Below are 27825 nucleotides of genomic sequence, written 5' to 3'. Positions count from 1 at the left end.
TACCTAATATAGACATGTTTCGCTGCAAAATGACTGGTACTTAGGCTTGCATAGCAGAGTAAGGATGAATAAGGATTATAGTGACTATTACGTTTTTGTGTCATATTAACCAAGATGGCAACAGTGCATTCCTCAAGAATTGTTCCCAAACATTTTTAAATAACTTTCCCATTGGAATTTGAAGGATTACAAATATGTTCACTTGTCAGGGAGGAAGAATTACACATGTGAAATCAATTACCTTAAAGATGACTATTTATCACTGACATGAAATGTAGCAATTAAGACTTCTATTAGTTACACCTGCGTGAAAATGATCACAACGAATTCTTACTTTTAGTCATATGCAATGGGTTTCCGCCCTGTTATAGGTGCTTGCCCTCCAAGATTGGGAACTACTGTACAAATAACGTATTTATTATAATCTAAACATAAGCGGTTAAACCTTTCAGAATGTAGTAATCCATTAAGGACTGGTTACTACCAAATTCCAATTAACAACAATACTGTCCACTGCTTCCCAAACAGTTTTGTGTGAAAAACAACTAAACAAAGACCTAGAATTGATAAAAACATGTCAACATGACTTTCTGTGGACCACTAACGAAGAAGCAATTACATGATGTAGCAACGTAATGCCGATTGGCCCAAGGGTTGTTGTTGTATTCAGCACTTTCCTATTTCCTTTAATGAAGTTGTATTTCTTCACTAGAAAATCCAAGAATACAGGCATGTAAGGAATGACTTGGAAAACAGGACAGACTTTATAGAGATGTTCATAATGAACAGTCACACAGGAAGCACGGTCACAGCTGGCCTGAGGGAATCTCCCTCCACAAAACTACGCTTGTTCTCAAGTTACCAAGCCAACCATTTATTCCACAAAATGAGCAGATACTCTTCAACAGGAAAAACTTATCAGAAGACACATCACACGTGGCCACAAACTCACACACAGACATGCACACACTCCCACCTCTGTTCCGGAAATCAAAACCTTATCACAAGGTTATTACACTTGTGCGTCACACTCCTAGATGACCATCATAAGACTTTATCCCAAGGGAACAAGAGTTTATTTACACAAGTGTAAGCTACTCAACTTTCTAAAACAGCCACATATTTAAGAGTTTTGTGTTTAAAATGGAAGTTTTTCATATCAGTTTGCCAGATATTTGGCTATAACAAATAGAAAAGTTATCAACAGGCTTAATCTGCATTGACATCACTGGAAGTTTCAAGACAAATCAATGTAACGCCTTAGACATGCTTATATGAAAAGAAGTCAACCCACATGGGAGCCCATTCAAACATAAAAATGCTGCATAAGCAGGATCCTCAATGCTATTCAACTCAAACCACTGCGCCTATAATCCCTCATCATTCAGTCTGTTCAAGGCCAATATCAGCCACCAGCACTGCTATTGATTCCAAAGGAGAAGAAAATAAAAACCCTATGCGTTTGCACACACGTCATTAGCAATTTACATCAACCCTGAAGGAATGCATGGACTGCTTTCTTTGACTCAATGTGGCCAGTTCCTGCCGAAATAAAGAGGCTCACACACTCCAAGTCAAGGACAGGGAAGCCATGCTGCAGCTGTCCAACTGGCACTGCTCCTCAGCCGCCAGCACACAAAAGGAGCAGAACATGACTGAAAAACCATGTGGACAATGTCAGACTATTTTGTAATGCCGGCAATTTAGAAAAACCAAGCCAACATATATGAGTTGTATTCGCGGAATACAATAGCTCCTGTCTTTTACACAGAATGCGAGGGAAATTGTTCCAGTGCATTCTGACACGGGGCTTACATTAGCTTTAGGTTTAACGTAAAGACTGGTGGGGCACGCGCACTGAATGAAACTGGAAATACACAAATAAAAGAGACTGAAAAAGATGTGGAAAATGTACAGAAGGAATGTAAAGAACTAGGGAAAAGCTGACCCGTTATTCACCAAGGAAACCGAGGGAGGGGGGGGGGTAAGAGAGCTAACCAGTTACTATCCCTATTAGCTTAAAATGACCGCCGCCGCTCCACACACAGCATTAACTCACCACCAGGTCCACGGAGCTCTTCACAGCCTCCGACACGCTCTGTCGGACTTCCGCAGCCGTCCCGGGTTTGCTTAACCTCTTTGTGAATTTTCGCACCTCAGACATTGTGCCCCTCTTGTTAAATTCCACTCGCTGTGTATGTGAGCATGCCGCGGTACCGGAGGAGCGGCACGTTGTGACAGCCAGATGTGGGAGGTTGAGTTGGAGGCGAACCAGCCAGCGGTTGGCGTCGCGAGGCGGGGCTGCTGCTGCTGATGAGAGAGCAGAGATATGAGGTTTAACGAGGCGAGATGCTTCACCATTACCTACTTCCGTTTCTCCTCAGTGGAAAGCAAACATAGCCAAAGATCGTCAATGATAAGAAGACAACCAGCCAGCGTCAAATAACAAATACAGTCTTTATCAACATCAAAACAATAAACACAATTCCCTAAATGCTGCATTAATAAGACATGTTTAAAAGGGATTGCTACTTGCTCTGATAAAGTTAAATAAATGACTATGACAAAAATACTTAAATAAATAAGTAATTAGAGGCACTTCTTAACTGGTTCCTACCATATAATGTGTATATAAAGGTTCCTAAACATTTCCCAGCATCTTAGAGACGTGGAAAATTATGTATACACATATAAAATGCATACAGTATATAAAATAGACTGATTATTACATTAATCACATTAAATCATATGGGTTGTTTTGCGCTTTGAACAACAACATTACTTTTTGTGATATTATACAGAGGGGTGACAAGTTGAAAAGAAAAAGCTTTTTGTGAAATGATTGCATATAGTAGGATAATAAAGAAACAAAACAAGCATGTCTGCAAAAATATAACTGTCTGGTAGAAAATATGACATGACATCTGTTGAAAATTGAAAGTATACTGCCATCTTGTGGATACACCTGCAAACGGCAGCAAAATGTCATTAATCTGATCATCATAAATTGTCATGCAAGTGTTTACCAACAAATTATTTCCTCAATTCTTCACAAGTGTTTTTGATGAAAAAATCAATACTCCCACAGGAGAAGACAGAAAATTAGGAGCTACAACTGATAGTTGATCTTTTATAAGGATTATTTGTCTGGCAGTCATCTATTTTTTTCAGAGGAAACAAATATTAACGGCATGTTCACACTTACTCAATCTAGTTAATTTTCTTAGAGGTTTATATTACATTATAAAACGGACAAGTAACATCAAGCAATCTGATTGGTTCTTAGCCGTGATATACTGAGCGTATACCACGGCCTGTCGTGAGCTATTGCTTAAATATACACAACAATTCTTGCCCATATCCCCACATTTTACTGTGTTGATGCTTGAGATAAAGTGTTACAAGAAAATTCTACCTCATCATTTGTATTTTAGGTGAAGTAAGATCAGGCCACCAAGACCACTGTCTATGCCTAGTAGGAAGACAAATGATTTTTGCATTGTAAATATTAATATACTACTAACTCTCACTTTCTTAACCTCATATATGTATGTATATGTAAATAAGAAAGTTATCATTCAGAGACGGAAAGTAAAGCTAAGTGTAACACTGCATTTAATTACAAAGAGAAATGCAAACGTGAACTAAAAATGGGTTCAGGTAGAAACATAAAACATATAAATGTTGATTATCATGGTGGTGTACTGAATGTGGTTGACTATTTTAAGAGTTTATGGCAGTTATTAAACAGAATTCTTAGTTAGAAGTAATATGGGAGCCAAATATCCACACACTGTCTGTGACAAGCATCCAAAAGCCAGCATGCCGTTGTGAGCACTGACACACTATGAGCAGGGGATGGCTGGCTGTTGTCCCATTGTCAGATATGACCTTCACTTGTCCTTGCACTCGGTGAACTCCTTCAGAGCCCAGGTATTAATTTCTATCTCCTGCCGTAGTCTGCAGTACTCCTCGGCCAAGGCCTCAAAGTCTTTCCCCAACATCTTAAAGGAGGCCAGTTTCAACTCAACGGAGTGCTTCTCCACCTGACTGGCCTTCAGATCAGACGACAGCTTCTCTCTGAAATTTAGACGCAACAACAACATTTTGTTAGAGAAATACAAGCGAGATCGAGTGGAGTTACTGTAAAAATGTTATACAGGGTTGATATCAGGAAGCTACGATACATTTAAAGACATTTCAATGACAAACGCTCGTAAGAAAGAGTATGCATTACATTCATTAACATGTAGTGCCAAACAGAAGGTGCAAGTTGATCAAAACATAGGACATTAGTCAGCGATAGATGATAAAGCATCTTGCCTCATTTTTGTATGAGCAGATATTGTGTCCACTTTGTACGTGTCCAGCTGAATCTCCACCATCTCAGTCCTTTGAAGAAAAAAGAGAAATACATGTGTCAAAAATGAAATGCAAGTAATACAATTGGAGTTTATTTTTATAGTAAGTCTTTCTAGATAAGAGCACCAGTGAATATTTTGTATTAAAATGTATATAAGAATGCTTACTTGATCTTCTGCAAGACTAATTCACATTTTCCTTCAAAGTAGTCTAACTTCTTCCGATCCAGATCTGTCTGGATCCTCAGCCTGTGGTCCAAGATGAGGGACTGGAGAAGCTGAATACACTTGATCTGTTCCTGGACACAAGAAGAAAAAAACAATGAAACTAAATAAATCAAATGTAACAGTATGGCCCAATACCAAACCGTATTTTTACTTTTTTACTTAGGATCATATACCCGTGTTAAGTAAACGTCTGCATTTGATTGTAAAGTTTTGTATATTTACAGGGACTGTTGCAAAAACAAGCAGCTTATAAACATCAGATTTCCAAACAAAAAGAGGTTTACAAAAAGGAAAAGCCATTAAAGATTTTTGGAGTTTTATTTGTATTATTTTGTGTCCAAGAGACGCTGATTTGAAACCGTTGTTATTAACAGTTATGGAATTTCCTGTTTCTGTCGGAGAGAGGGGAGTTTGTTATAAAGCCACTGTATTTACACCCTCCACCCGAAATAAGCGGAACCTTGTTTAGCTGTGAGTGTGACTACAGACGGAGTAGGAGTAGATAGGGGGCAGTTTGGAATTGGGCCTATAATGTGCCATAAATACAGGAAATATAATGGCTTTTCTATATGCAGTTGAAAGAGCACTTACAGAGAGGTAGAGCTGGGTCAGTCTCTGCAGGAGGACACTGTTTTCCCGGCTGCTCTCCTTCAGACTCTCTGCTCTTTTCTTCTCATTGTCTATCTGGGCTGATAGATGAGACAACTTGCTGTTCTTCAGACCCTCACTCTCACTCTCGTTCTCTAGAAGAGATCACAAAACAACACCCGGGTCAGGTCAATGCAGTGAAACAGAGACGGTGACATTTAGTGAGGATTTTTACTGGTGGGAACAGATGAATCGGTAATACTGTACCCCATTCAGGTTGATAGTAAGAGAGGAGGCTCAAACACTTTGTCTTCAGATGTTTCTCCAGCTCTCTGGGTAGACTCTGTTTCATTCTTTGAACATTCTAGTAAAGATAAAAACATAATAGTTTGAGAATAAGCTAAACTCTTAACTGAAGTAAGTCTCTTTGTTGCTTTTCTGAAATAAAGTCTTCTTTAATACCACTGTGTCATCCATTATTTCAAACACAAAACACATACAAAGATAAAATGTACTTTATTAATCCCAATTTGGGAATCTTTTTGTTGCAGCAGCATAAAACAAAACAAGGCATTGCACATAATAACAAATTAAAAGAGGAGAAATAAACAATTCTAAAATAGAAACATCTCAAAATAGAAATAGAAAATAAACCAGCAGTAAGAAAAAGATATAGATGACTGTGAAGATAAAAAAATTATAAAAATTATGACAAATAAAAACACTATCGACAGGCCAATTTTCTGTTAACACAATATACACAATATAAGCAGGATATTATTAACATCAAGTGTGCAAGGAAGGGAATATTCAATTACATATAAATATAAAATGTACAGTGTGAATGCTAACCCAAGTTATTCATTCTTCTTTAAGTATGTATGTATGTGAATTATGTGTATTTTATGACTTACCATCTCCGATGGCATGAGCTCCATCATCTGTTGGGGGGTCAGACCCAGAACAGAGGGCTGGTCCCGGTTGGTAGTGCTACTGGGATCCAGCTGTCTGATACACTGAGCCACCAGCAGACACTTCTCCATCGTCTCATAGAACTACACGCACACAAACACAAACACACCCATAACAGAAACAAACAGACATGGTAGATATCCTGACACTGAAGTTCAAATGTTAAACCTTTAACTAAAAAACTAAGATGCCATGTGCAAAGTGAGTTCATTCATGATTCATTGACAGCTGTTCATGTGCATTTGTTGTGTTTGTTGAAGTGTGTGAAAGGTACCATGTTCTGGTCAGGTGGTACAGTGGCGTGGTGCTTCCTGATACAGTGGTCCTGGGTCAGCTCTTGCAGCGCTTTGTGGATCCCCTCGGAGCGCAGCCAGTAACGCCTCTGGCTCTGCAGCTTCTGCTCAGCCTGGAATAAAGCATGTGTGAGCGCACATCAATACACACACATGTGCAGGGCTACGGGTTCTGTGATTGCTATTCTTTACAGTTACCAGTAGATGTCAGTAAGACGTAGATTTCTTACTTTGTAATAAAATGTGAATAACTTATCTGTAAAGTGGCAATTCCAGGATAGATGTAGCTATTTTAGTAGTAGATTGAGTAGCATCATATAACAATACAGTTTGATGCAATCTTGTGCAATAAACCTGCAATGTGCACTACACTTTTTTGCAATTGTACCATTCAAAAATCACTTTTATGTAAAACATACATTTTAATTAATGTCCCAAAATGTTTATAATGTCTCAACACCTTAATATGTTACTTATGTCACCCATTTTTAGCCATGATTTAGCCATGGTTGTGTGTGTACTTATTTCTCTTTACTTTTATTATTTTCCTAATGTGTGCTTATTCTCTATATTTAATAAGTTAGTGTCCATTTCCCCACTGCGGGACTAATAAAGGAATTATGATGCTGATTGCAATAATGAGATGTATGTCAGCAAATGTGGTAAGAAACATTGTAAGATGTAGTCCAAGCTTGCTGATACCTTCTCCAGCTCTGTCTTCAGTGGGACAGTGAGTCCACTTTGGTCCACATGCTGTGCCACGGTGGCCAGGAGTTTACAGAACTGAGGGTTCTGGGTCAGATCTTCTTCTGTTATGTCACACAGAGGGAAGGAGGCGAGAACTGGATGGGAGAACAGTAAATACAGTAACCTTAGTATCAATGGCCGGACAAAATCACAGGAGATTCTCAATAGCACAGTCAAATTCAGCCTATGCTACTACTCTCACATTTAACCAGTAGTAGAAAGTAACAAAGTACATTTTCTTGAGTGAAAAATGTACATACTTGTACTTTACTTGAGTGTTTGCACATAATGCCACTTTATACTTTTAGTTTCTTTTCAGATTTCAGATTATCAATACAAAATGTAAATCAACTCATACATTATGATATATTATAATAAATGAATCTGCCCGGTAGTAACTAACTCAAACAAACCCAACTTGTACCAACTGCAACATTGAAGTGATTAACACATTCATAATTATATTACAATAATATCAAATATATGGTGCTTAAATGGGCCATTCTGCATAATGATTACTTTAAGTATATTTTGATTCTTATACTTTTGTACTATTACTTAAGTAGAATTTGAAATGCACAACTTTACTTGTAACTGAGCATTGTTACCCTCACTGTATTCTTGCTTCTTCGACCTCTCCATTTAACTAATACACATTTTATTACACTGGTTTTAGGATACGATTAAGACATCTTAACGTTTTACTTTAACTCCTCTTCAATTTTAAATGAGCTTTTAAGCATTGATTTGTCAGAGTAAGTTAAACAGCAGCTAACCTCAACGCAAGTAAGTAACTTAGACATGTTTTCTTACCCTGTTGGTGCAGACTGTCGCCTTTTCCAAGCGTTGATACATATGTAGACTCAGCAGCCGACATTTTCGGCCGAATTATTTTCCTTTTTAAACAAGTAATTTATCAGGTTTTAGGGTTCTAAAGACTTGTTTTCGCTCATTTGTGAGGAACAAGAAAATGAAATGCGTACTTCCTGAATCAAGTTCCGCGCGCACGAAGGAAGCGTTCCTATTGGCTAACATGTGAGCCATGTGGTCAATCAGAGCGAGAACGTGCTTGCCACTCGCGGGAGCGTGCACTGCGAAAGGGAACATGTTATTTCAATGTTTTCTAACAGAAAAGAAAATCATAGTGAATACATTTACCAAAAAAGGGCATAACATGGTACAAAATTAAAAGTTCATCATCATCAGATTGCATCTTCAGACTATAATTCCATGTCATTATGTGTTAGGTCTCTTATAAGTAGTGATGTGTAAAGGATCACAACCATAGACTGTTTATATAAAGATCACAACATAATACCTTTCACAGCAGTTCACTAGGAGGGTATAGATAAAAGCTATGATAAATTAGGAACATCAATAACCAGGCTGGACTTTGTGATAAAGGAGCCCTACTAGGAAATATGCTCCCTAATCCCACCCTTCAGTCCTGTAGTGGTTGTTAGCTTTTTCTGTACTTGTTTCAGTGGGGAAAAAATAAATTCAAAGTCAAATGGCAAATCATGATAAGAGCTTGACTAACAGGGGGTTATAGTGAGTTGGGGGGATGTCTCTTACTTACTTAATTAAGTAATTAGGCTATTATTATGACTATTGTCAGTCAGTAATTGAAAGCTGATTAGAGGGGATTACATGATACTTTTATTTGTTGGGTCCCTGGCTGCTTTATCCAAATAATGTATTCTGAGCCTTTTTATTCAGAATTATTTGTTATGCACCATTTTAACAGCTGTGCAAGGACTCTCTGTGATGGATAGAATATTAAGGAAGCCGGCACAATCTGTCCTATCCATATTGAATCTTGGTTTTCAACAACTGTGATTATTCCTGTGGGGCTTTCCCTGTGACCTCTGGCCTCTCATGTGTGCTTCTCACAGCTGTTTCTTCCCAACTGTCCCTGCATGTCTGGTCTTCTTTGGGCTTCACACCCGGTGTTTTGCAACCATTCTATAACCTAACTTTTCGTAGACAGTTTTGAAATTCTTTCTTCATTATTATTTTGCAATATGTTGTGACAAATAACATTGTTGTGGCTTTTGTGGTTTAATTATTCAGTTTTCCCCTCTTCCAGTGTAAATCTTGGTGTTTTGAGCATGTACTGGAACTTTTGCGTGATACATTATATGTATAGTACTGTATTGCTGTTTACACAGGGGCTGGTGGTCCTTCCTTACTCATCAATGAGTGGGCAAAATTAGCTATGGAGCCAGTCCATTTGAATACATTTGTAATTGACACATAGAAAAACCAATGGATTGTGTGAGGATAAAACTCCCTAGGTTGTATTGGTCAAATTTATGGACCAACCCTTATTTGCTAAACCAATAAGTGACAGCTGGTGTTGATTGCCTAGGTCATTGACCAATCATAATCCTGGGTTTCCCAATGGGCGGGTTTTTGTCATGGAGGGGTGGGGTGTTCGAGGTCATTCAGTCCCACTCTGATTCCCTCTATCGGCGTGTATTTGTGGGGACGGGTAGTTGGAGTAAGGAGTCGCCGGGCGGCAGTGCAGCTCAAACGCTTTTTGGAGAGAAACGCCGCTGAAATTGCACCACAGACTGAGGAAACGACCCCCGGTGACGAAATTATTCAACGCAAGAACTGCGCCACACGCACAACGAACAAACGCAGACAGGCTATCACATGCTAGGCAGCTAGCATCCCTGAAAACTGACGGGATCAAGGTGTTGATAGCTAGCCTCCCAGCTAATTATCCATCAGCTAGCATCCTCCTGCCGTAGCATCATTAGCTTTCTTCTGTTCTTCGCGCACGTCGAGACTTCACCATTGCTCGTGGCGGTGCCTTTCAGCTCGCGAGCACCAAATCCCACGTTCAGACGGAAATAGACAACGGAGCTTCTTCACGAGCTGCTGGTGCTGGAGACAGCGTCTGCGTTGCAATAGTTGCCACCATCACACCCATCTCCCAACCCCTTCACCTCTGCCCCTCTCCTGCCACCCGAAACACTGGAAATCCACAAGCGGCCGGAGAGCGCCGACGGGCCGGCGAAGCTGGGGGTCCTTACGATACCCGACTCGCCGGGAGTCGTAGCGCCAACAGAAAAGCTCAACTGTGGAGACGTACCGACGAGTATGGACGGGCTGGCCGTGGAAGTTCGCGGCTCGAATGGGGCCTTCTACAAGGTAACCTGGTTAAAGTCGTAGTTTCCAGTTGTCCCAGATAAAAGTTTAGTTTCAGGAAGAACTGTTCAGCTTCCTTCTTTCTACGTCCCGCCCTAGATAGACATGGACTATTTGACAAATTGTAGCTTTGGACCAGTTCTGACAAACCGGGATGGTTTTTCCCTTCCATTAGGGTTGGCCATTGTGGGGTGGGTAGCTAGCTCCAGCTAGCTCATAAGCTAGGCACACTTGTCATCACCATGTACGGCCTATATTTGGTCCCTTTAAAAAAAATGTCAATATGAATACAGAGCATGTCATTGGAACCACATTCTCATAGTTTTAAAATGGCATAACCCATTTCTCATAGCATTTTGCTTTGTCTTCCAATGTTGGATGCAGTCATTTAAAACCGAAGCGAGCTGCTGATCACACAGCTGTTGTTCAGTTCCTGCTCTGATTCAGTATGATGAGTACTACATTAATACTTTATATTTGTTTTGTACCTTTACCCACCTCCAGCTGCACAACTGTACCTTAGGTCGTGTGTGTATTGCCCTGACAGGGAAGAACTAGAGTCTGAGTTTCTGTTTCAATTATGCCTCTTTTTCAAAAGAAGAAGGCAAGTGTAGTTTCATATTTAGACACAGGCTTTCAGACATCAAAATAAGATGTCAATTAAGTGGCTTCCAATTGAATTTTACATTATTGTTTATAAAAAGACAGCTGCAATATCAATGTGTGTATGAGTCCTATGCATTTGGATCTTGGTGAGCAGTTATCATATAGAGTAACTTGGGCTTTTTTGTTAAAAACCTGATGAAGTTTAAGATCATCCTTATCAACAACCTGTTTTCTTGTCTTAATATTTTGTGACATTCCTATTTTTAATTTGAAACACGTTTATTTCTCCATGTGCTCTTCTCCTCCAGTTGTTCAGATTGTCAAGTGACCACATGGTGCTTTAGGGATGAGCCTATATTTACTCTCATGGTGTGGCTTCACCTGTCGTTCTGTTTTACAGGGTGACAGTTTGGCTAGGGCATAAATGAACATTTCCACTCCTCCATTACATCCATTATCTCACAGCTCTGATTTAGTGGGTGACATGGACACTTACCTGTAGTGACATTCTAAATGTCATACTCCAGTTGATGTGTTTTCCTGGTTAGGAGAGACGGGACAAAAGCCTTGTATTGCTTTGTTTTTTGTTTTGATTCACACAGGGTATAAATTGATTGTGCTTTTTCAATGCACTTCCTTCACTTTGCTGTCGGTGTGAGTCAGTTAGTTTATGATTCAGAATCACAACCTGTTGGGGACAAACAGCACCTGTCAAGTAATGGCAATTTCTCCTGTGTACAGTCTGCATCTTTGTAACAGCAGGCCCATACCATCCCAATTGATAAAATGCCTAAACAAGGATCTAAACAGTTTTATTAATGTTAATTGTGAGTGATTTTCCACATTAATTTCTTATATTTTGACTGGATATTTGGCTTTAATAAGGAACTTTGCACATTTATTAATATTTGTTCCCATTAAGCCAAATGCGTACCTGCCTTTTTTTGTGGAAAATATGCCTCACGTCTTTTTTTTGAGAGGAAGTTGGCAAACCAGCCCCCTGTGGTCTGAAAGATCTTCCTCACCACATTGACCTGCATGTGGCTGTTGGCCTGAGGATGAGTGGACGTCACTGTGGAACAGCCAGTGACCCCCCCCCCCCCAGTCATGTCACGTTAGAAACAGGGCTTGCCTGCCCTTTGACCTGGTACTACTTGATGGAAGCAATACTCCACCTGACATAACATGCACATGCAGCGGTCTCCTAATGTGCCCTCTGGAAAATGGAGGATGCGCACTTTTTCAGTCAGACCTGTTGTCACTGCTGGCTTTTTCTCCAGATGATAGCATCCTAATGCCACTGGGATCCCTACAATGAGAGACGGATGCTAATCATTCATGCGAGGCATACTTTGACCATTAACTTGGACCATCTCATAACACAAAAAGGAGGTGTTTGATGATCTGAGTTGTATTCCGATTGGACTGTTTAAGTGATGTAAAAGGGTGTAAAAATCCTAACATGTCAACACACATTGCACCCTGAAACCCTAGCCAGCTCTTGCAGTACATAAGCAGCTTCTTTCTAGCAGGTGAATCGACCCTCCCCCCTCCCCAAACCCACAAATGCTTGCAAAATACTGCCTGACCTCTCTGTCCCATATACGGTAGTGTCACACCAAGGGACACGCCACACCCACCACTTTCCCCTGTCTGATCCTTGCTTGCTGGTGTGGTTTTTTTGGTCAAACTTTATGGCATCCCGAGACAGATTTGTGACTCAAGTAACACATTTAAGGGATCTCTCTCTCGTAGTAGTTGTCTATCAGATAATATGTCCATATAGGCTCGGCTGTTTGAGCCTTCCTCATACATGTCCCCTCATAAAACTGCCTCTTGTAAAACTGCAGTATTCAAACTTACACACAACGAGAAAGCCCTTGCATTTTAATTGTGTGTGTATGTGAGAGATATTTTCGGGCTGTCAGGAGGAGTCAGTGTTCATCGTCACTTTATCCAGCACAGAACTCACAGCCAGAGAAATTGTGTCAGTTATGTATTGGCTTCCCAAAAAAGCCCGTGATGCTCTTTTTCAGCAATGGTCTCAGTGTTGTTGGTTAGCATGGCTAATGTTGTTTACATGAGAATGAAATGCTCACAGCCCCACCCCTCCTCACTGTCTCTTGCTCATTCATGCAATTAAAATCCTGTCTCTCTGTTTTTTCTTTTAGGGCTTCATCAAAGATGTCCACGAAGACTCACTCACAATTGTTTTTGAAAACAAGTAAGTGTCCTGTTTATCCATCTATCTTTATGGATAAATGTTCGGGAAATGAAGCTGAAACTGTTGTGATTTAAAGTTTTGACGTCTGCTCCGAGCCGGTGCTTTACCCAGTTCAAAATTGTCCCCTTCAGCCCCTTAGTCTGGCATGCAGCTGTCCATACACGTCTCTAACAGTTTTTTTGCCTCCTGCTCTGATCCCCTCTGATAGCATGCTTTCCTATACTCCTAGCCCCACCTACTGTCCCTTTTCCACTAACCACCCATCCCCCTGGTCCCTCTTTATCTACTTGGCTCTGAGTGTAGAGCAGGGTGACCCTAAAAATAGTGACCCGAGGTATGCAGGGTGGGAGGGGGTGGCAGTATCGGGCCTGTGTCATTTTTTTTTAGACGACCCCCTCCCTACTCTTACTTTCTCTGAGCACATGGGCCGAGTAGAGGGTTGTAAAACACAGTGATTGAATATGACATCTTTTGGGGTCTTACATGATAGCAATTAATATCTAAATGAGCCAGTTATTAACTGAACTTTATGGAAGTCTTTATTTATTCTTGTTTGATGAAAAAGGACATCATACAATGAACAGTCACTCACTTGCCAGGCGCAGTTCCTCAAACCTGCTCATTAAACTTGATGACCCATTTAAAAAAAAAAAAAAATTAGTTCCCTAAAGTCTGTTATTGTGCCGCACAGCCTTGTCTTTACATTCCCAATATGACATCAGGGCAAAAAGGGATTCAACTACAATGTTTAATTTGAATGTATTTATTTTCCGGTTTGTGTTTCATCTCTGTGTCGTCTCACCATAGCTGGCAGCCAGAAAGACAGTTGCCCTTCAGCGACGTACGGTTGCCTCCTCCAGCCGAATACCTCAAGGAAATCGGTGAAGGGGAAGAAGTGGAGGTAAGGCCGGCTGCTTTGCACCTCCTTCAGCTCATCCACCTGAGTGGGCGTTATGTCTCAAAGCCCATAATGCTCATTATTAGCTCGTGTTAATTGATGTTTCCAGTACATCCATATACACTTTAAATGAAGAAAATTAAATAATCTTCTGTTATGCCCTTTTAAGTTTACTGGCTTCTGGCATGTGACTGCCTAAAAGCTGTTTTTAAGATAGATAGGTAGATACTTTATTCATCCCAAATTAGGAAATGATTTTGTTGCAGCAGGAGTGTTGTCAAGCACTACAAAAGAGTTAAACGTATTTAAAAGATAGAATAGGATACAATAAAATAACATTTTTAATTTACATTAACAGCTAAATATATACTTATTCACATTAGAAAATACATAAATCACTTGAATTATAAATAATACACAATATAAAGAAAATACTAAATACATTTGTCAGGATTTGTGACTTAGTTTTTGTGTTTTTGAGCAGGCAATTAGAAAATAATAAATCATATAATTTGTATATGAACATGTAGAAGTTATCGGTCATAAATTGTTACTATAAAATGTGTCCTTAACATCTCATACAATCTGTCCATATGACACTAGCTCGTTGTGAAATATGCGTCTTTTTTTGGCCCCTGCTTGGCTTTCATTCATTGTGTTTCTCCTCACAGGTTTACTCGAGGGCCAACGAACAGGAGCCATGTGGCTGGTGGCTGGCCCGGGTCAGAATGATGAAGGGAGAGGTGAGTTCCAAGAACATTCTCTTTTGCAAAATAAAATGGGAGTAAGAGATGGAATTTTTTTTAACCATTTAAAAATAGTTTCATCCCTCATACATACTTTTATAAAGAGCATATGCTCTGTACTTGGGAGACATGTGTTTTGTCTTTATGGTGCTTTTAGTCTATCATAATACAAAAAAAAACATTCTTACAATATTATGACATATTAACAACATGAGGCTTTCGTGTTTTCTTCGAATGAATCTACAGCAAAGTAGTTGTTGTTTTTTAAGCCGGTCTAGCTTGCCTAACCTTTAATGTGCCTTTTTTCTAATGTCGTTGAAACATTTATGGGCTCAAGGTGTTGTTAGTTCCTTGGCCTAAAAATAAATCATGGAACTACAGGGTGGAAAAGGACTTAATATTTATAAAATGCTGCCCTGTGTCTTCTCATTTATCAAGCCGTAATGGAGCAATTCTATTTCCCTTTGCCTTCAGTGTTTTGTTGTCATGCCAGTAGCTGTTTGTGAAGCTTGTGCTGTGTGTTGAGTGAATACAGGCCTGTAGTAAGATAATAACTGCTGGGTAGTCAGCCAGACGATCCAGTTTGTCCTGATGTGGTCTGACAAAGTACCTTCAAATGATATTCCTCATACATCCTGTGCCTTTTCTCCACACTGACTTAATGTTGCGTGGATTTCATTGTTTTTTCCTAATAACCAAGCACCGGAACTGGCTGTTAGTCAGCTGCAGGTTGAATGGTGGGTCAGTGGGATATGTAGAGGACTGTGTCGTAGTGCCACTGAGCGGGGGGGGGGGGGGGCTGCTGCTGGTGTCGTGCTGTTATTTGGAGCAGTCTGATAAGAGCCTGCAGGAATGTCTAGCGCTGACTGATGGCTTTAATTCTGTCCTTTGAGCTTGGTGTGTGCAATGTTCATCTCACCGCCTCACACACAAGCTATAGAATGAATGCATTTTTGATGTGACGTTTAATTTCCCAATTTGACAGAACACCTATTCATTTCTTATTGAAAGCAGACCTCAATATATTCTTAATTTGAGAGTAGACCTGAATTAATTTCTAATTTGACAGCTAATTCAGCTGTTTTTATATTGACTGAAAACAAAATGTATTTTGAGCATTTACAGTGTTTAACTGCACAATAAAGAATACTTTGCGCTTGTTTGTCATTTTCATATTTCAAATCCAATACATAAAAAAGAAAATACAATTTCTGCTCATCTTTTCACATTTCTTTTATTACTTTGGTTTTCTGTGCCTTTCGAGCTTTATTATTTGTGACATTTCGGGCTACGTTTTTTACAATCAATCTCTAATGTGCTGTTTTTTAGTTCTACGTGATCGAATACGCGGCATGCGACGCTACATACAACGAGATTGTCACAGCAGAGCGCATCAGGCCCCTCAACCCCAACAGCCCATCCTCTCGAAGCTCCTTCCACAAGGTCCCCATCCCTGTCCCAGAAGACCTGAGGGACATGTAAGTGTCATAGCATTGTCAAATTAACAACCTTTAAGTTTGATGTATATAAGGTAATATCAGCATTGCACCATATTGTCGTATTTTCTTTATGAATGGATGATATTATATGTTGTAACACCTTTCCTTACAAGTTAATTTCTTGCATCAGTAGTTTTCTCAGTTATGTTGACCCTCTGCTGCCTAATGAATAACAAAGCTGACTCCCCTGTGGATTGTTTTCTTATGGACAGCTGTGAGAGCGAGAACATTCACAAAGACTTCAGGAAAGCTATCGGAGCTAACTGCATCTTCTACAGTACCGAATCACACGAACTCATCGTGCTGGTAAGTACTTGGAATACACATCTCACCTCAGGAACGAGTAAATGGCCTTGTTCCAAATCCAAATATGCGGCACAATTAAAAGGAGCTGCAGTCATTTACATAAAAGTGATGTATTTTTTATTACATGTGTAAATTGTATTTAGCTCCATGGTACATAGCCTCCTCTTCCTGTCTTGCTATGTTATTTTTTTCTACAAAACACCCATCAACACAATTCTGAATTTTTCACCACTTTCTCCAATAGCCTCATATTCACAAACACTAACTAACCAGTTGTTGATCAATTGTAACTTATTCCCTTTTTTGTTGTCTTCCAGTCTACAAACGAAACCACAGTAAAGCGTGCAACACTCCTGAGCGACATGCATTTCCGTAGCATCCGTACCAAACTCATGCTAATGTCCCGCAACGAGGAAGCCACCAAACATCTTGAGGTAAACCTACACTCTCACACATCCTCTCAAATGCATGTAACAGTGCCCGTACTACTCAATTAGAGGCCCGAGCCATTTTAGCTTTTCACATTTGTGTTTTTGATTTCCCCTGCCAGACAAGTAAGCAGTTAGCATCAGCGTACCAGGAGGAGGTGAAGGTCAGGGAGGACCTGATGGGACTTGCCATCGGTTCCCACGGCGCCAACATCCAGCAGGCCAGGAAGGTGGCTGGAGTCACAGCCATTGAGTTAGAGGAGGAGAGCTGCACGTTCAGGATCTACGGAGAGGTATGCTTTTGTTTTAAAGAGCTTGTCAATTCTTGTCCAAATATATCAATTGTTGTGTTGAATTGAATTTGGTCATATGTTTGTTACAGTCCCCAGAGGCAGTAAGGCAGGCTAGAGAGTTTCTCGAGTTCAAAGAAGACTACTTTCACGTACCGAGGGACCTCGTAGGTGAGTAAACCACATTCCTGTTCATATACTACTTATCCTTGCATATCTGTATTATCATGACGTTCTTTTAACCCTCTTATTTTTTGTTTTTCTCCCTCAGGCAAAGTCATCGGCAAGAACGGCAAAGTCATTCAGGAGATTGTTGACAAGTCAGGCGTGGTCCGCGTCAGGATCGAGGGAGACAACGACAAAAAGCCCCGAGAGGAGGGAGGCAGGCAGGGGGCAGGCAGGGACGACACTGCCCCCGTTAAAGAGGTGAATGGACCGAACGGCTGGCCTCACAGTCCTGAAAAAACAAAACACTCTTTGCTCTGTATTAGGCGAAGCTTATCAACCACAGCAGAGTGTTGAAGTCCAATGTGCCGTCTGCTTTGAAACTGTTCCATTCTGCTGCTTTGTCTCTCTTGTTTTGTCACCAGCACTTAAGTTTTCATCGCTTTCAATACACACAGCCCTGTGCACATAATTTGTCAGTTATGTTGGCTGTGTGTGGGCACTTAGCTGTCTTTTGTCTCTGATGGGTTGATATGTTTCTGTTGAGTGTTCATGTGACTTTCAATACTAATCATTACAGAAATAGTTGCCTTACTTATAATTTTTCTGAACTGTTACCTTGTCAGTGAAATGTCCCTGTTACTGAAACTCAAGGATGATCTTTTTACATTAAATAACTCTTCATCTCCCCCTCTGTGTGTTTCATCAGGGCATGGTTCCCTTCGTCTTTGTGGGAACTAAAGAGAACATCAGCAATGCTCAGGCTCTGTTGGAGTACCATGTGTCCTATCTCCAGGTTAGTCCATTCTCCATGTTTACCAAAAGGTGGCAGCAGTACCCTCTTCTCTGTTCGTGTCACTCAAAAAACTAAAACTTGTACATTGCAGACATTTGTTCTTTGACTTATCTCATAAATATATTTCTGCTTAAAATATCTCGGCACAAGCAAACGTGTTTCAAGAAGCACATTTTTTATGTGACACGTGGAGTAAGGACAGGGTGCTGCTGGGAAATGTGGGTGTATCTGCGGGCTCAGTTCATACCGGTCACCTGTTTGCAGTCCCACATGTAGAAAGCTGCTGAGAGCGCCTCCTTTTGCCCTTACCTCATGTGCTTTTATTAATAGCCCCTCTCTGTGGGATGGGGTGAAGGGTACGCAGGAGTTTAGATTACCAGCTATCTGGACCCTCAGCGTCCAAAAATAATGCCAGACCCCCGTCCTGCCTCACTTCCTCCACGCCCCCCTGCAGGTTCAGCTGTTGTTGGTGGAGGCAGCTGTCACGCCATGAACTGAGACCCCCTCTCCTCCAAGTCACCCTCTACTTAAACTCCACAGAAACTGCTGTCAGTGCACAGCTGCCATTAGATGCAAATGCCCACCCCCTCAAACTATTAGGCTTTTCTGAAAACAAAAATGTAATTGTGATTGGCAAAGATAATAGTTGTTTTTAGGAAAAAATGGTTTGAATGATACACGGATCCCTTTTTAACTCATCAAAAAATGTTTTACCTTATACCGCTATAGATATTGCGACAAGATTCTAGGGCAGACTTTTTGTGCTTTCTGAAAACATTAACATGATATTATTTATGCTAGTAATCAGTATTGAGGATAATATGACTAAATGAATGAAGTAAATGTATTTAACTCTAAAATGAGATTTGGCTGTAACTTTATGTTTGTTAGAGTGCTGTGATTGAGAGCGTTGCTTGTCACATGGGCAATATTGTAAAGCTCTTTCAAATTAAGTTCACTTTTACATTTAAACACTCTGTAAACTTTGAATTGACTTATGTCTGTCTAAAGATAAAAAGACATTGGGACAATTTCCATTCTACAGTGTCCACATGCATATTTTTCATTCCAGGCACATCCAGAAAATATCAGCTGTTTTGACAAAAAAGAATCAGCAGTGGTTTTTCTTTAAGAATGACTCCTAAAGAGAGTTCCATTTGCCCACAGTCATTTCTGGTTATCACACTGAACGCAACGCATTACTGCCCCCTAGTGGCAGAGTGTTAAACCTAATAACAAGCACAACACCCGCTCACTGCAGATGTTTTCTAAGAATGGCTTGGTCCCAGCGCTACAGATGTGTGTGGTTATTTGTAGTAAACACAAAGTGTCTATGAATGTCTTTATGACTCAATTTGATAACTACTTTTTCACTCTGCTTTTTAATTTTCCATGCATTGTTCTTAATCATATACATTGAAGTGCACACTAACCACCACTGTCTCCTCGTCCCCCCCCTGCAGGAGGTGGAGCAGCTGCGCCTGGAGCGTCTCCAGATTGACGAGCAGCTCCGTCAGATCGGGGTTGGTTACCGCGCTCCTGCTAGCCGAACTGGGGGCCCCGGTGTTGAACGGGAGAAAGGTTACTTAACAGATGATAGCAGCAACTCACTCCACACCTCTCGCACCTACGGAGGCCGCGGCAGAGGGCGTAGGACCTCAAACAGCCAGTACTCTGGATATGGTAAGAAGAATCTGGACATATTTGAAAGTAGATAATAAGATATATTTCTGTTATTTCCTATGCTAATGTTTTTTTTAAACGTATCTATGCTTGATCCAGGCACAAACTCTGAGCTGTCCAATACTTCTGAGACAGAGGAATTGGGCGATCGCGAACAGCGGCCCCGTGGCTTAGGGGCCGATGAGCGAGGATCCCGACGGGGCGGCAGGGGCCGAGGCACAAACACAGGACGAGGCCGTGGGGGGCCAGGGGCCAAGCCTTCCAACTCCATCAGCTCAGGTAGTTATGGCCAAAGTTTAGGGCTAAACATTTCATCCCTTGGTCCTAAGAGGTTGAACATTTTAATATTACAATAATAAGATGAGAAACAAAACCTAGAGTATGGTGCTGCTTAGAAGCCTTAGAAGCTGCGGGCAGGGGCCTTTTTTTAAATAAATGAGGCATGTGCCTTTTACAGGATGAAGTAAGAACCTTATAGTCAGGGGGATTTTTGTTGTTATAATATAAAAATGTACTGAAAAACATGTTGGTATAATCCAGTGGTTCTCAAACTTTTTCTGTCATTCCCCACTTTGAACAGGTGGGCCTTTTCAAGCCCCACCTGTTCCTAATCGCTCCAATAAAATGGTAGGCCAAGCTTAAAATTGTCAAATGTATCGTTCTATCCCAGGGGTCTCCAACCTTTTTTAGGATGAGAGCTACTTTAAAAAAAAATAAAACAAGTCGTGAGCTACTTTTACTCCTCTTTTTTTTGTTTTTTGCAGTGTATATATTCAGCACATTTTAACATTATTATATGCTGACCTTTAACCTTTGTGTGCTGTTTGGGTCTGTGGGACCTGTTTTCAGTGTTTACTAAAAGAACATTTATGCAATTTAATTATTTTGGGGGTGGACCTCACCTCCTCTATGGGGGGTCCCGGGGGCATGCACTTCCGGGAAGATTTTTTTTAAATATTGAAGTTAAATGCATCAATCTGGTGCACTTTGAATCCAAACATCTTTAGAATATGATCACAACCAATAACAAATCATTTAAACTTGTTTATTCTTATCTTATGTTACCTATGGCATTCTTTCTTTTTATTTATGCATATTTTACTAATCACTCCCCTTTTAAACAGTTTTTTTTTTAATAGATAAAAGTGTGCTCTCTCTCTGTCTCGCTCGCTCACAGAGGCTGTGTGCTCCTCCTTGGCGATGACGGCTTGCGTTAAAAAATAATAATAAACATAGGCCTATTTGTAAAGTGGGGGGACACAAACGGGATTTCGAAAAGTGTCACGGTTAAACTCCTTATGAAGTGGTGAGGTGCCGCTCCACATTGCTTTTCTTCCCGACTGCAACGCTGTTGTGTGTGTGTGTCACATGTGTGTATGAGAGATTTTTACATAGGACCTATGTCTGTAAATGATTTTGGTTTCAGGTGTGTGTGTGTGTGCAGGCTCTTTCACAGGGACTTTCACAGCGCCGGTACCGCATCCGCCGCCGCAAACACCCGCCGTTGCGAGGCTCCAGCGGGTCCGGCGCTGTGAAAGTCCACCTCCGTTGCGAACTTGCGAGTCTCCGGCTGTAACAGTCCACTACCGCCCGCGAGGACCCAGGTTCGATTCCGGCCTGAGGTCCAAAAAATGTATTTAAAAAAATAATAATAATAATAATCTCCCGTTCATCGCGTCTATTCGCGACCTACCTATCACATCTCTGTGCCCCACCAGTGGGGCGTGCCCCACACTTTGAGAAACGCTGGTATAATACCAGCTATAGAAGGATATTCACAGTTTTCACTCTTTTTGTTAAAGCATTCTTTTTGTTTAAACTAAAGCAAATAAATGTAATAAAAGAGGAGTGAAGCATTGGCAATTGTAGCTGTATCACTCATTATATTTTCTGTGGCATACGCAGTGCTGAGGGACCCGGACAGTAACCCGTACTCCCTGCTGGAAGGCGAGGGAGAGCAGGCCGAATCTGACATTGTTGACGGTGTGGCAGACCGCCGCAGACGCTCCAGACGTCGCCGTAACGACCAGGAGCCCAGCGTGATGGATGCTGCCGCAGAGTCAGACGGCCAGGCCGCCCCCAGTGAGAACGGGCTGGGTGAGCACTTAATGTTGTCATCTCATTTCTGCAATCAAAACCAAAGTATTTGTCAATTGAATCAGAAATTATGAGAGATGGTCATCTTTATTTTTCTCATTTGACAGATGATGAAGCCCGACCTCAGCGCCGCAACCGAAGCCGGCGCCGTCGCAACCGTGGCAACCGCCCAGAGGGAGGTTCAGCCAGCCGTGACAGACAGACAGCTGAAGGTGGTGAGTCATCATTTTAATTTTTATTTCATCTACCTTTTCTGAACAAATATTATTTTTCAATACAATCATCATGGATCACTTGCTTTTAAATCTGTTAGAATCTGTATTTGGATATATACAAGTTGTTTTTATTACTACTGTGGTGCTGATAGCCTATCAAAGAAATATCAGAACATTTGAAAACATGTGAATGTATAATGTGTTGCTCTGGCTAACATATTTTGATGTTTCCAGTGACTGTTGCTGACTACATATCCCGTGCTGAGTCCCAGAGCAGACAGAACCTGCCCCAGAAGGAAAACCACGCTGGCTCCGAGCCCAAGGTAAAGGCACAAACACACACTGCGACTATCAGGGACAGATACATTTTCTTTTGCTGGGTACTGATGTAACATTTTAACCATTTTGGGTTATTAAAAGAAAGGAATTTCACTGTACGAACACTGAACAAGCACTTTCCCAAAAAACTATAGAACATAAACTGAAAAGCATCTATTATGCTATGAAATTGGAAATAAAAATGAATACGATAATAAAACGTGTGCATTAGAAAAAGGGTTTTAATAAGTTTGCTGTATTTAAACACATATATATATATATTATTGACCTGTTGATTTGCACATCTATGTATCTGTGGACTAAACTGTGTCACCTGTACTACAGATGTAGCACTCCAGATAGGACTCCAATGGGTGTGTCCCAACCAAAAACCCAGCGGATCCCAGTGGCTGGGGGCGTTGCCAAATTGCTAAGAGGGCATTGCCAAATTTCCCCATTTGTTCAATTACAGGATTTAACCATGAGACGGCGCTTCATTCACAAATACACACAGACAACTTGGTGTTGTAGATCTTAGTCTGTTTGCAATGTTGCAGCTCTGCAGTTGTGTTTGCTGAATACTGTAGCATTTAATCACTTATTTGTTATGGTTTTCACAGGCTGCTATAACGAAAAAACATCTATTTTAGATCAAATAAAGTACATCTAATCTTATCTTAATTGTAATTCAATAATATATAGTCTTTATATATTAAATAATAATGTAAATGTTTACATTTCTTTATTTTTTATGCTCATACTTTTACCTTTACAATAGTTTGCTTTATGCAGTATATTTTTTGTAATATTGTTGTGGTGTTTTTACACAGTACAGTAGATCGAAGTAAATCAACTTATACATTAAGATAAGATAAGATGGACCCCGTGGGGAAATTCAGTAGTTCAAACAGCAACAGGGTGAGAGTGAAAAACAGGACAGCACAGATTCACACAGATTAATAAAATCAAAAATAAGATCAGCGATAAAAATAATAATAATGAGAAACTATGAAATAAGAAATGAATACAATTAAAATGTAATTATCATATATTATAATGTATTGTATTATTAAGTAATATCATACATTAACCCCATTATAGCAGATGCCACATTGAATGGATGAACACATTTATGCATCAATAATTACAACAGAGTATTTCTAAATACAAGTTGTAAAAATACTTATATGTATTTAATACTAATAACATAATGATTAATTTCAGATGATAATACTTTTCAGGGTTAGGGTTAGGTCCGGTCTGACAGCGCTTAGCTCTCTGCTGCAGAGAAGAAGAGAAGATCACCGCTCTAAACAAAGTCAAAAATCGTACATACAAACGGAATAAATATAATTAATTATTATTAATACGTACGTCTTGTTCATTGTTTTTCACTTTTATTAAATGTTTGATATTTCCGGCACAGACCCTTTCATACCGGCAATGCGCGATAGAAACAACAGGAAGTGCGACAGCTTAAATATGCGAACACAAACCTACAGACTGTGGGTTGGGAGATCACAGGAGGTGGGGGGAGAGCTGTGGAATGTGACCATCCCCCTTGGGAGACTTCCTCCACACATTCCGATAGCCGATTAGTTTTAAACAAAGAGTTCGCAACATACAGTATAGGCAACATAGGGGGCTGGGGGCTGGTGAATGGTATGGTCAATGTTTGTAAACACAATCCCCAGGATGTGTCCTAATCAAACCAAAAGAGAAAATGCAGATATTACACTCATAAAAGAAATGGTAGACATATCAGTACTCTTAGTGCCAAGTTGTCAAAGACAATCTGCATTTCCTAATGTAGGACAGTTCTGTGCAAAATGTGGGACACTGAAAAGTCTATGTTAAAAAGCCTCAGTCACCTTAATTCATGTAATAAAAACATCTCAGGTCAGTAACACTCAAAGCTAAATGTGCAATACCATGTTCAGCTATGTTACTATTTATAATGTTATTGTTGTTACAATGCGTGCAGATCACGGACCCGCACGGGTAGGCGTCTGAAATGAAGTGCTACATCTGTACAACAGTTTGGCACGAAAACAAGAACTATTACATTGACGTAAATTACATTGTTGGTCCATTCTCACCTTTGTCACTTTTTGTTCCCCACAGGAGAACGGGACCAGCGACACAAAGGATGAGCGAACGCCCTCCATGGGTTCCCCCAAAGGCATGAGCTCGGCCAGCGAGACCCTGACCTTGGTCAACGGGGTCTCGTAAAGAGACGGCCCTGCCCCTCGCGAACCCAAGTCTAGAGCAAGACTCCATGGCAAACTCTGTCCCTGCTTGCATTAACTTAAACCTTAAACTGATGAGTGAAAAGTACCTGACAAAATACCTGAATTCCTACTATGAGAGTATAAAAGTACAAAAAAACGACAAACGCATCTACTTAAAAACACACGTTAACGGTGTATGCTATCCTATCTATCAGTACTTAGTGCTTATTTAAAAAAAAAAAAAAAAAAACTAGCTTGCCAAAAAAGAGCTGGTGGATATGACTTGATTTTTAAAAATACTGAAATACAAGAAACAGGACGAGACTTTTTTTTGTTGTTTTTCAAACGGTTGTCTTTATTTGTGTCTTTTCGTTATGTTTATTTTGTTCATTGTTTATCACTGGTTCGGACTCGGCGGTCGCTCTCTCAACCAAAACAGACGCGTCTCTTCACAGTGTTAAAGTACAGACGAGAGAGATGTAAGCTGTAGGGAGCGGCGTACAAGCAGATAGTCCAATAGCTTATGTGACGCGACGTTCACACACTGAACCTGGGAGTGGAGACAGACAGACAGACAGATTGGAATATTGATAGACATTGTGCCTTGAATTTGAAAAAAAAAAATAATAAAAAAAAAACTTGAGTTTTTCCATTAAGTTTGCTTTTGTTTCCTAAGAGGAAGAAAACGAGGGAGAGGTGTTCTTCCAGTTTTTTTTTTTTGGTTATAAAAAAGACAGACCTGTGAGGGAGTGACGAGTGAAAAAAGGATACAGAAAAGGAAGAGTGGCTGGCCAACGTGAGGAAGAAAGTCTGGTGCCAAACACAAAATTCAAGGCGCTTGTTCTCATTCCGAGTAGAATGGACGGCGTAGGGGTGCATACGTGCCCGCGTATGTGTGTGTTTGTGTGAGATCTTTGGCAACCACAAAACAAAACTGGGAAGGAAGAGGTAACAAAACGTAGCCCTGGGCGGGTCGCACAGTGAGGCATCTCTGATAGCAACGGGCCTGAGGGGGTGTCTTCCTCCTCTTTCCTGATTTAGCTCTTATTGAGGGTCCATGGTGGCTCCCATATAGCCTTGTAAACAGGACAGGCTGAGACCAGACCGACGGCAGACTTGAAACTATAGATTTAGACTTAAAGAGAACTATACCGTGCCTCTTTCTCTGTGTCGGAGGGGGGCGGCAGTGCTAGCTTCCAGCCACACTTGTGTCTTGTCAAAACCACTGCAGCGCACAGCTCCGGATGCACACTAGGGGCGACCACCTTTTTCTGGGACAGGTGCTGCTAGTGGGGTGGGGGAGAGGGAGCCTGGAAACCCGCGGACTGTGGGACAGCTTCAAATGACACGAGAGCCACATGACACACAGGCCCACACTTACAGGATACACACACACACCAGGTGCGCGTAGGTCGCAGGAGTAGAGGAGCGCAAACAACAACAAAAACAAGCGAGGTGTCCCGTCTTGTACCTGGAAGTTTGGGTTGGCAAAATGGCGTAAGAGAGGGACTCGAAAAACCTCGGTGGCTCTCTACTCATGTTGTTACTGTTGTCTTGGTTACCGCTCTCAAGTTTTTTTTGTTGCTATTTCCACATCTTTAGAAAATATGAAATAAAAAATTGAAGTGAAATCAACCTCTTCTCTGGAGAACGAACTTTGATTTCTCTGTCTTGTGAGTTTGCAGTCTATTTTTCTAACTTGCATGGCATTTAGTAGTAGGTGGTGCCTGTCCTGTGCATGAGGAAAAGGGTGTTTATTAATCTGACTTACAAAGCCATTGTTTCATTCACTAGAATTGCTGCTAATGTACACATTGAATGTCCAACTAACGTCTTGAAAAAGAAACTATTTGTGACTTCAAAAACATCCCCCGCCCCCACAAGAAAGCCCAAGTTTCTATCGGTGGAGTCAGAAAAGGACCCATTTCTTCGCTTACAAAGTATTACATTACAAGGGCAATATTGTGCATGACAAGCAAGCGTCCACATGACCAAAGGTTTTGAGAGACAGATGAATGGGAGTTTGGTTGAGTTGACCCAGATGCTGCTGTCATACATTTCTGCTCACCTGTATGTTGTGTTTTTAAAGAATGAACGAGCACTTGAGTATTTGTACCTTGGTTCAGTTGCATGCGTGTGAGTGGAGGAAGCCCTAACCGGTATGTTTGTGTTTACCTTTATACCTCATTGTGTGAGTACTGTATATCCTCATGTATCTGTACCCCTCGCGTCCTGTTGAAAGGCTGCTGGCTGCTCTCTATGTGTGTGTGTGCCTGTGTGTGTGTGCCTGTGTGGATGCTGGTTGTACAGTTGACTCCTTACTCTCTCCGATTTTGTCTCTGGTTTTCTCACTCATGTTCTGATGGCAATAAAGGACTTTTCATTGTTTGGTATACATCTCTTCTGAACAGTTTGTTCTTTTTAATATAGGCCTTAAAGGTCCCCTATTATACTGTTTTTCATCAAAATAAATATATATCTATATCTATATCTATATATCTATCTATATATATATATCTATCTATATATCTATATATCTATATATATATCCCATAAACCCCTCAACCCCTCTGTTTCAGCCCTGTTTCAAAAGTGCTGATTGTGTCGTTTACTTTAGATGAAAATAAGGATCCACTCCCCACGCCCCTCTGAGAGATATTTGGTTAAGAAAAACAATGGTGCTCTAGGAGGAGATTCAGGTGATTATGACATAAAGTGGCCAAAATCTGATCGGCTCATTTTCAGACAGGTTTTTACATAAATGGATCAGGACAAAAAGTGAACAAATCTTTTTTCCTGAAACTTTCAGAATCTCTTTACACAGAGGGGACACATGTTGATGTAGAAAAGACATGAACAAGTGGATTTTGCACAATAGGTGACCTTTAAGTCATGACACAGCAGCCAGATCAAAAGTTAGTTGAAGGGTTTTTGCAAAATAACTATAATTTAACACTCGCTAGTACAGTTAAAGC

General features: G+C 40.6%; 3 protein-coding genes across 5 annotated transcripts in view; 1 reads left to right on the top strand and 2 right to left on the bottom strand.

The window, feature by feature from the left end:
• The window catches only part of dock11 (dedicator of cytokinesis 11), a 58287-nt gene extending 55957 nt beyond the window's left edge, over window positions 1-2330 (bottom strand). For both annotated transcript variants that reach the window (XM_034136324.1, XM_034136325.1), the window contains exon 1: window positions 2060-2330. In XM_034136324.1, the coding sequence (XP_033992215.1) occupies window positions 2060-2164 (105 nt within the window). In that variant the 5' untranslated portion in view covers window positions 2165-2330. The remainder of the gene's footprint in view (window positions 1-2059) is intronic.
• Window positions 2331-2433: 103 nt separating this feature from the next.
• Window positions 2434-8240, bottom strand: haus4 (HAUS augmin-like complex, subunit 4). The gene is made up of 9 exons (XM_034136322.1): window positions 8003-8240; window positions 7145-7284; window positions 6424-6555; window positions 6092-6232; window positions 5445-5541; window positions 5181-5332; window positions 4530-4660; window positions 4324-4392; window positions 2434-4080 (listed from the first exon to the last, which is right to left on the bottom strand). Exons 1-9 carry the CDS (start codon window positions 8064-8066, stop codon window positions 3894-3896), a joined length of 1113 nt encoding a protein of 370 aa, XP_033992213.1. The 5' UTR covers window positions 8067-8240; the 3' UTR covers window positions 2434-3893.
• A 1394-nt stretch (window positions 8241-9634) lies between these two features.
• On the top strand, window positions 9635-27245 carry fxr2 (fragile X mental retardation, autosomal homolog 2). 2 transcript variants are annotated; one of them, XM_034136368.1, is made up of 17 exons: window positions 9635-10351; window positions 13126-13178; window positions 13986-14079; window positions 14748-14819; window positions 16152-16300; window positions 16534-16627; window positions 16945-17061; window positions 17178-17348; window positions 17438-17516; window positions 17617-17771; window positions 18220-18306; window positions 19770-19989; window positions 20089-20268; window positions 21895-22086; window positions 22194-22298; window positions 22536-22624; window positions 24744-27245. In XM_034136368.1, the coding sequence occupies exons 1-17, from the start codon at window positions 10301-10303 to the stop codon at window positions 24849-24851; spliced, it is 2016 nt and encodes a 671-aa protein (XP_033992259.1). In that variant the 5' UTR covers window positions 9635-10300; the 3' UTR covers window positions 24852-27245. The 2 variants fall into 2 exon arrangements, with proteins under 2 accessions (XP_033992259.1, XP_033992258.1); XM_034136367.1 differs by having other exon boundaries at window positions 22194-22301.
• Window positions 27246-27825: the final 580 nt, after the last annotated feature.

The sequence above is a fragment of the Trematomus bernacchii genome, unplaced genomic scaffold (assembly GCF_902827165.1).
Source record: "Trematomus bernacchii unplaced genomic scaffold, fTreBer1.1, whole genome shotgun sequence".
Taxonomy (NCBI): domain Eukaryota; kingdom Metazoa; phylum Chordata; class Actinopteri; order Perciformes; family Nototheniidae; genus Trematomus; species Trematomus bernacchii.
Note: the sequence above shows the minus strand (reverse complement) of the source record. Positions and strands in the feature narration are given on the sequence as shown.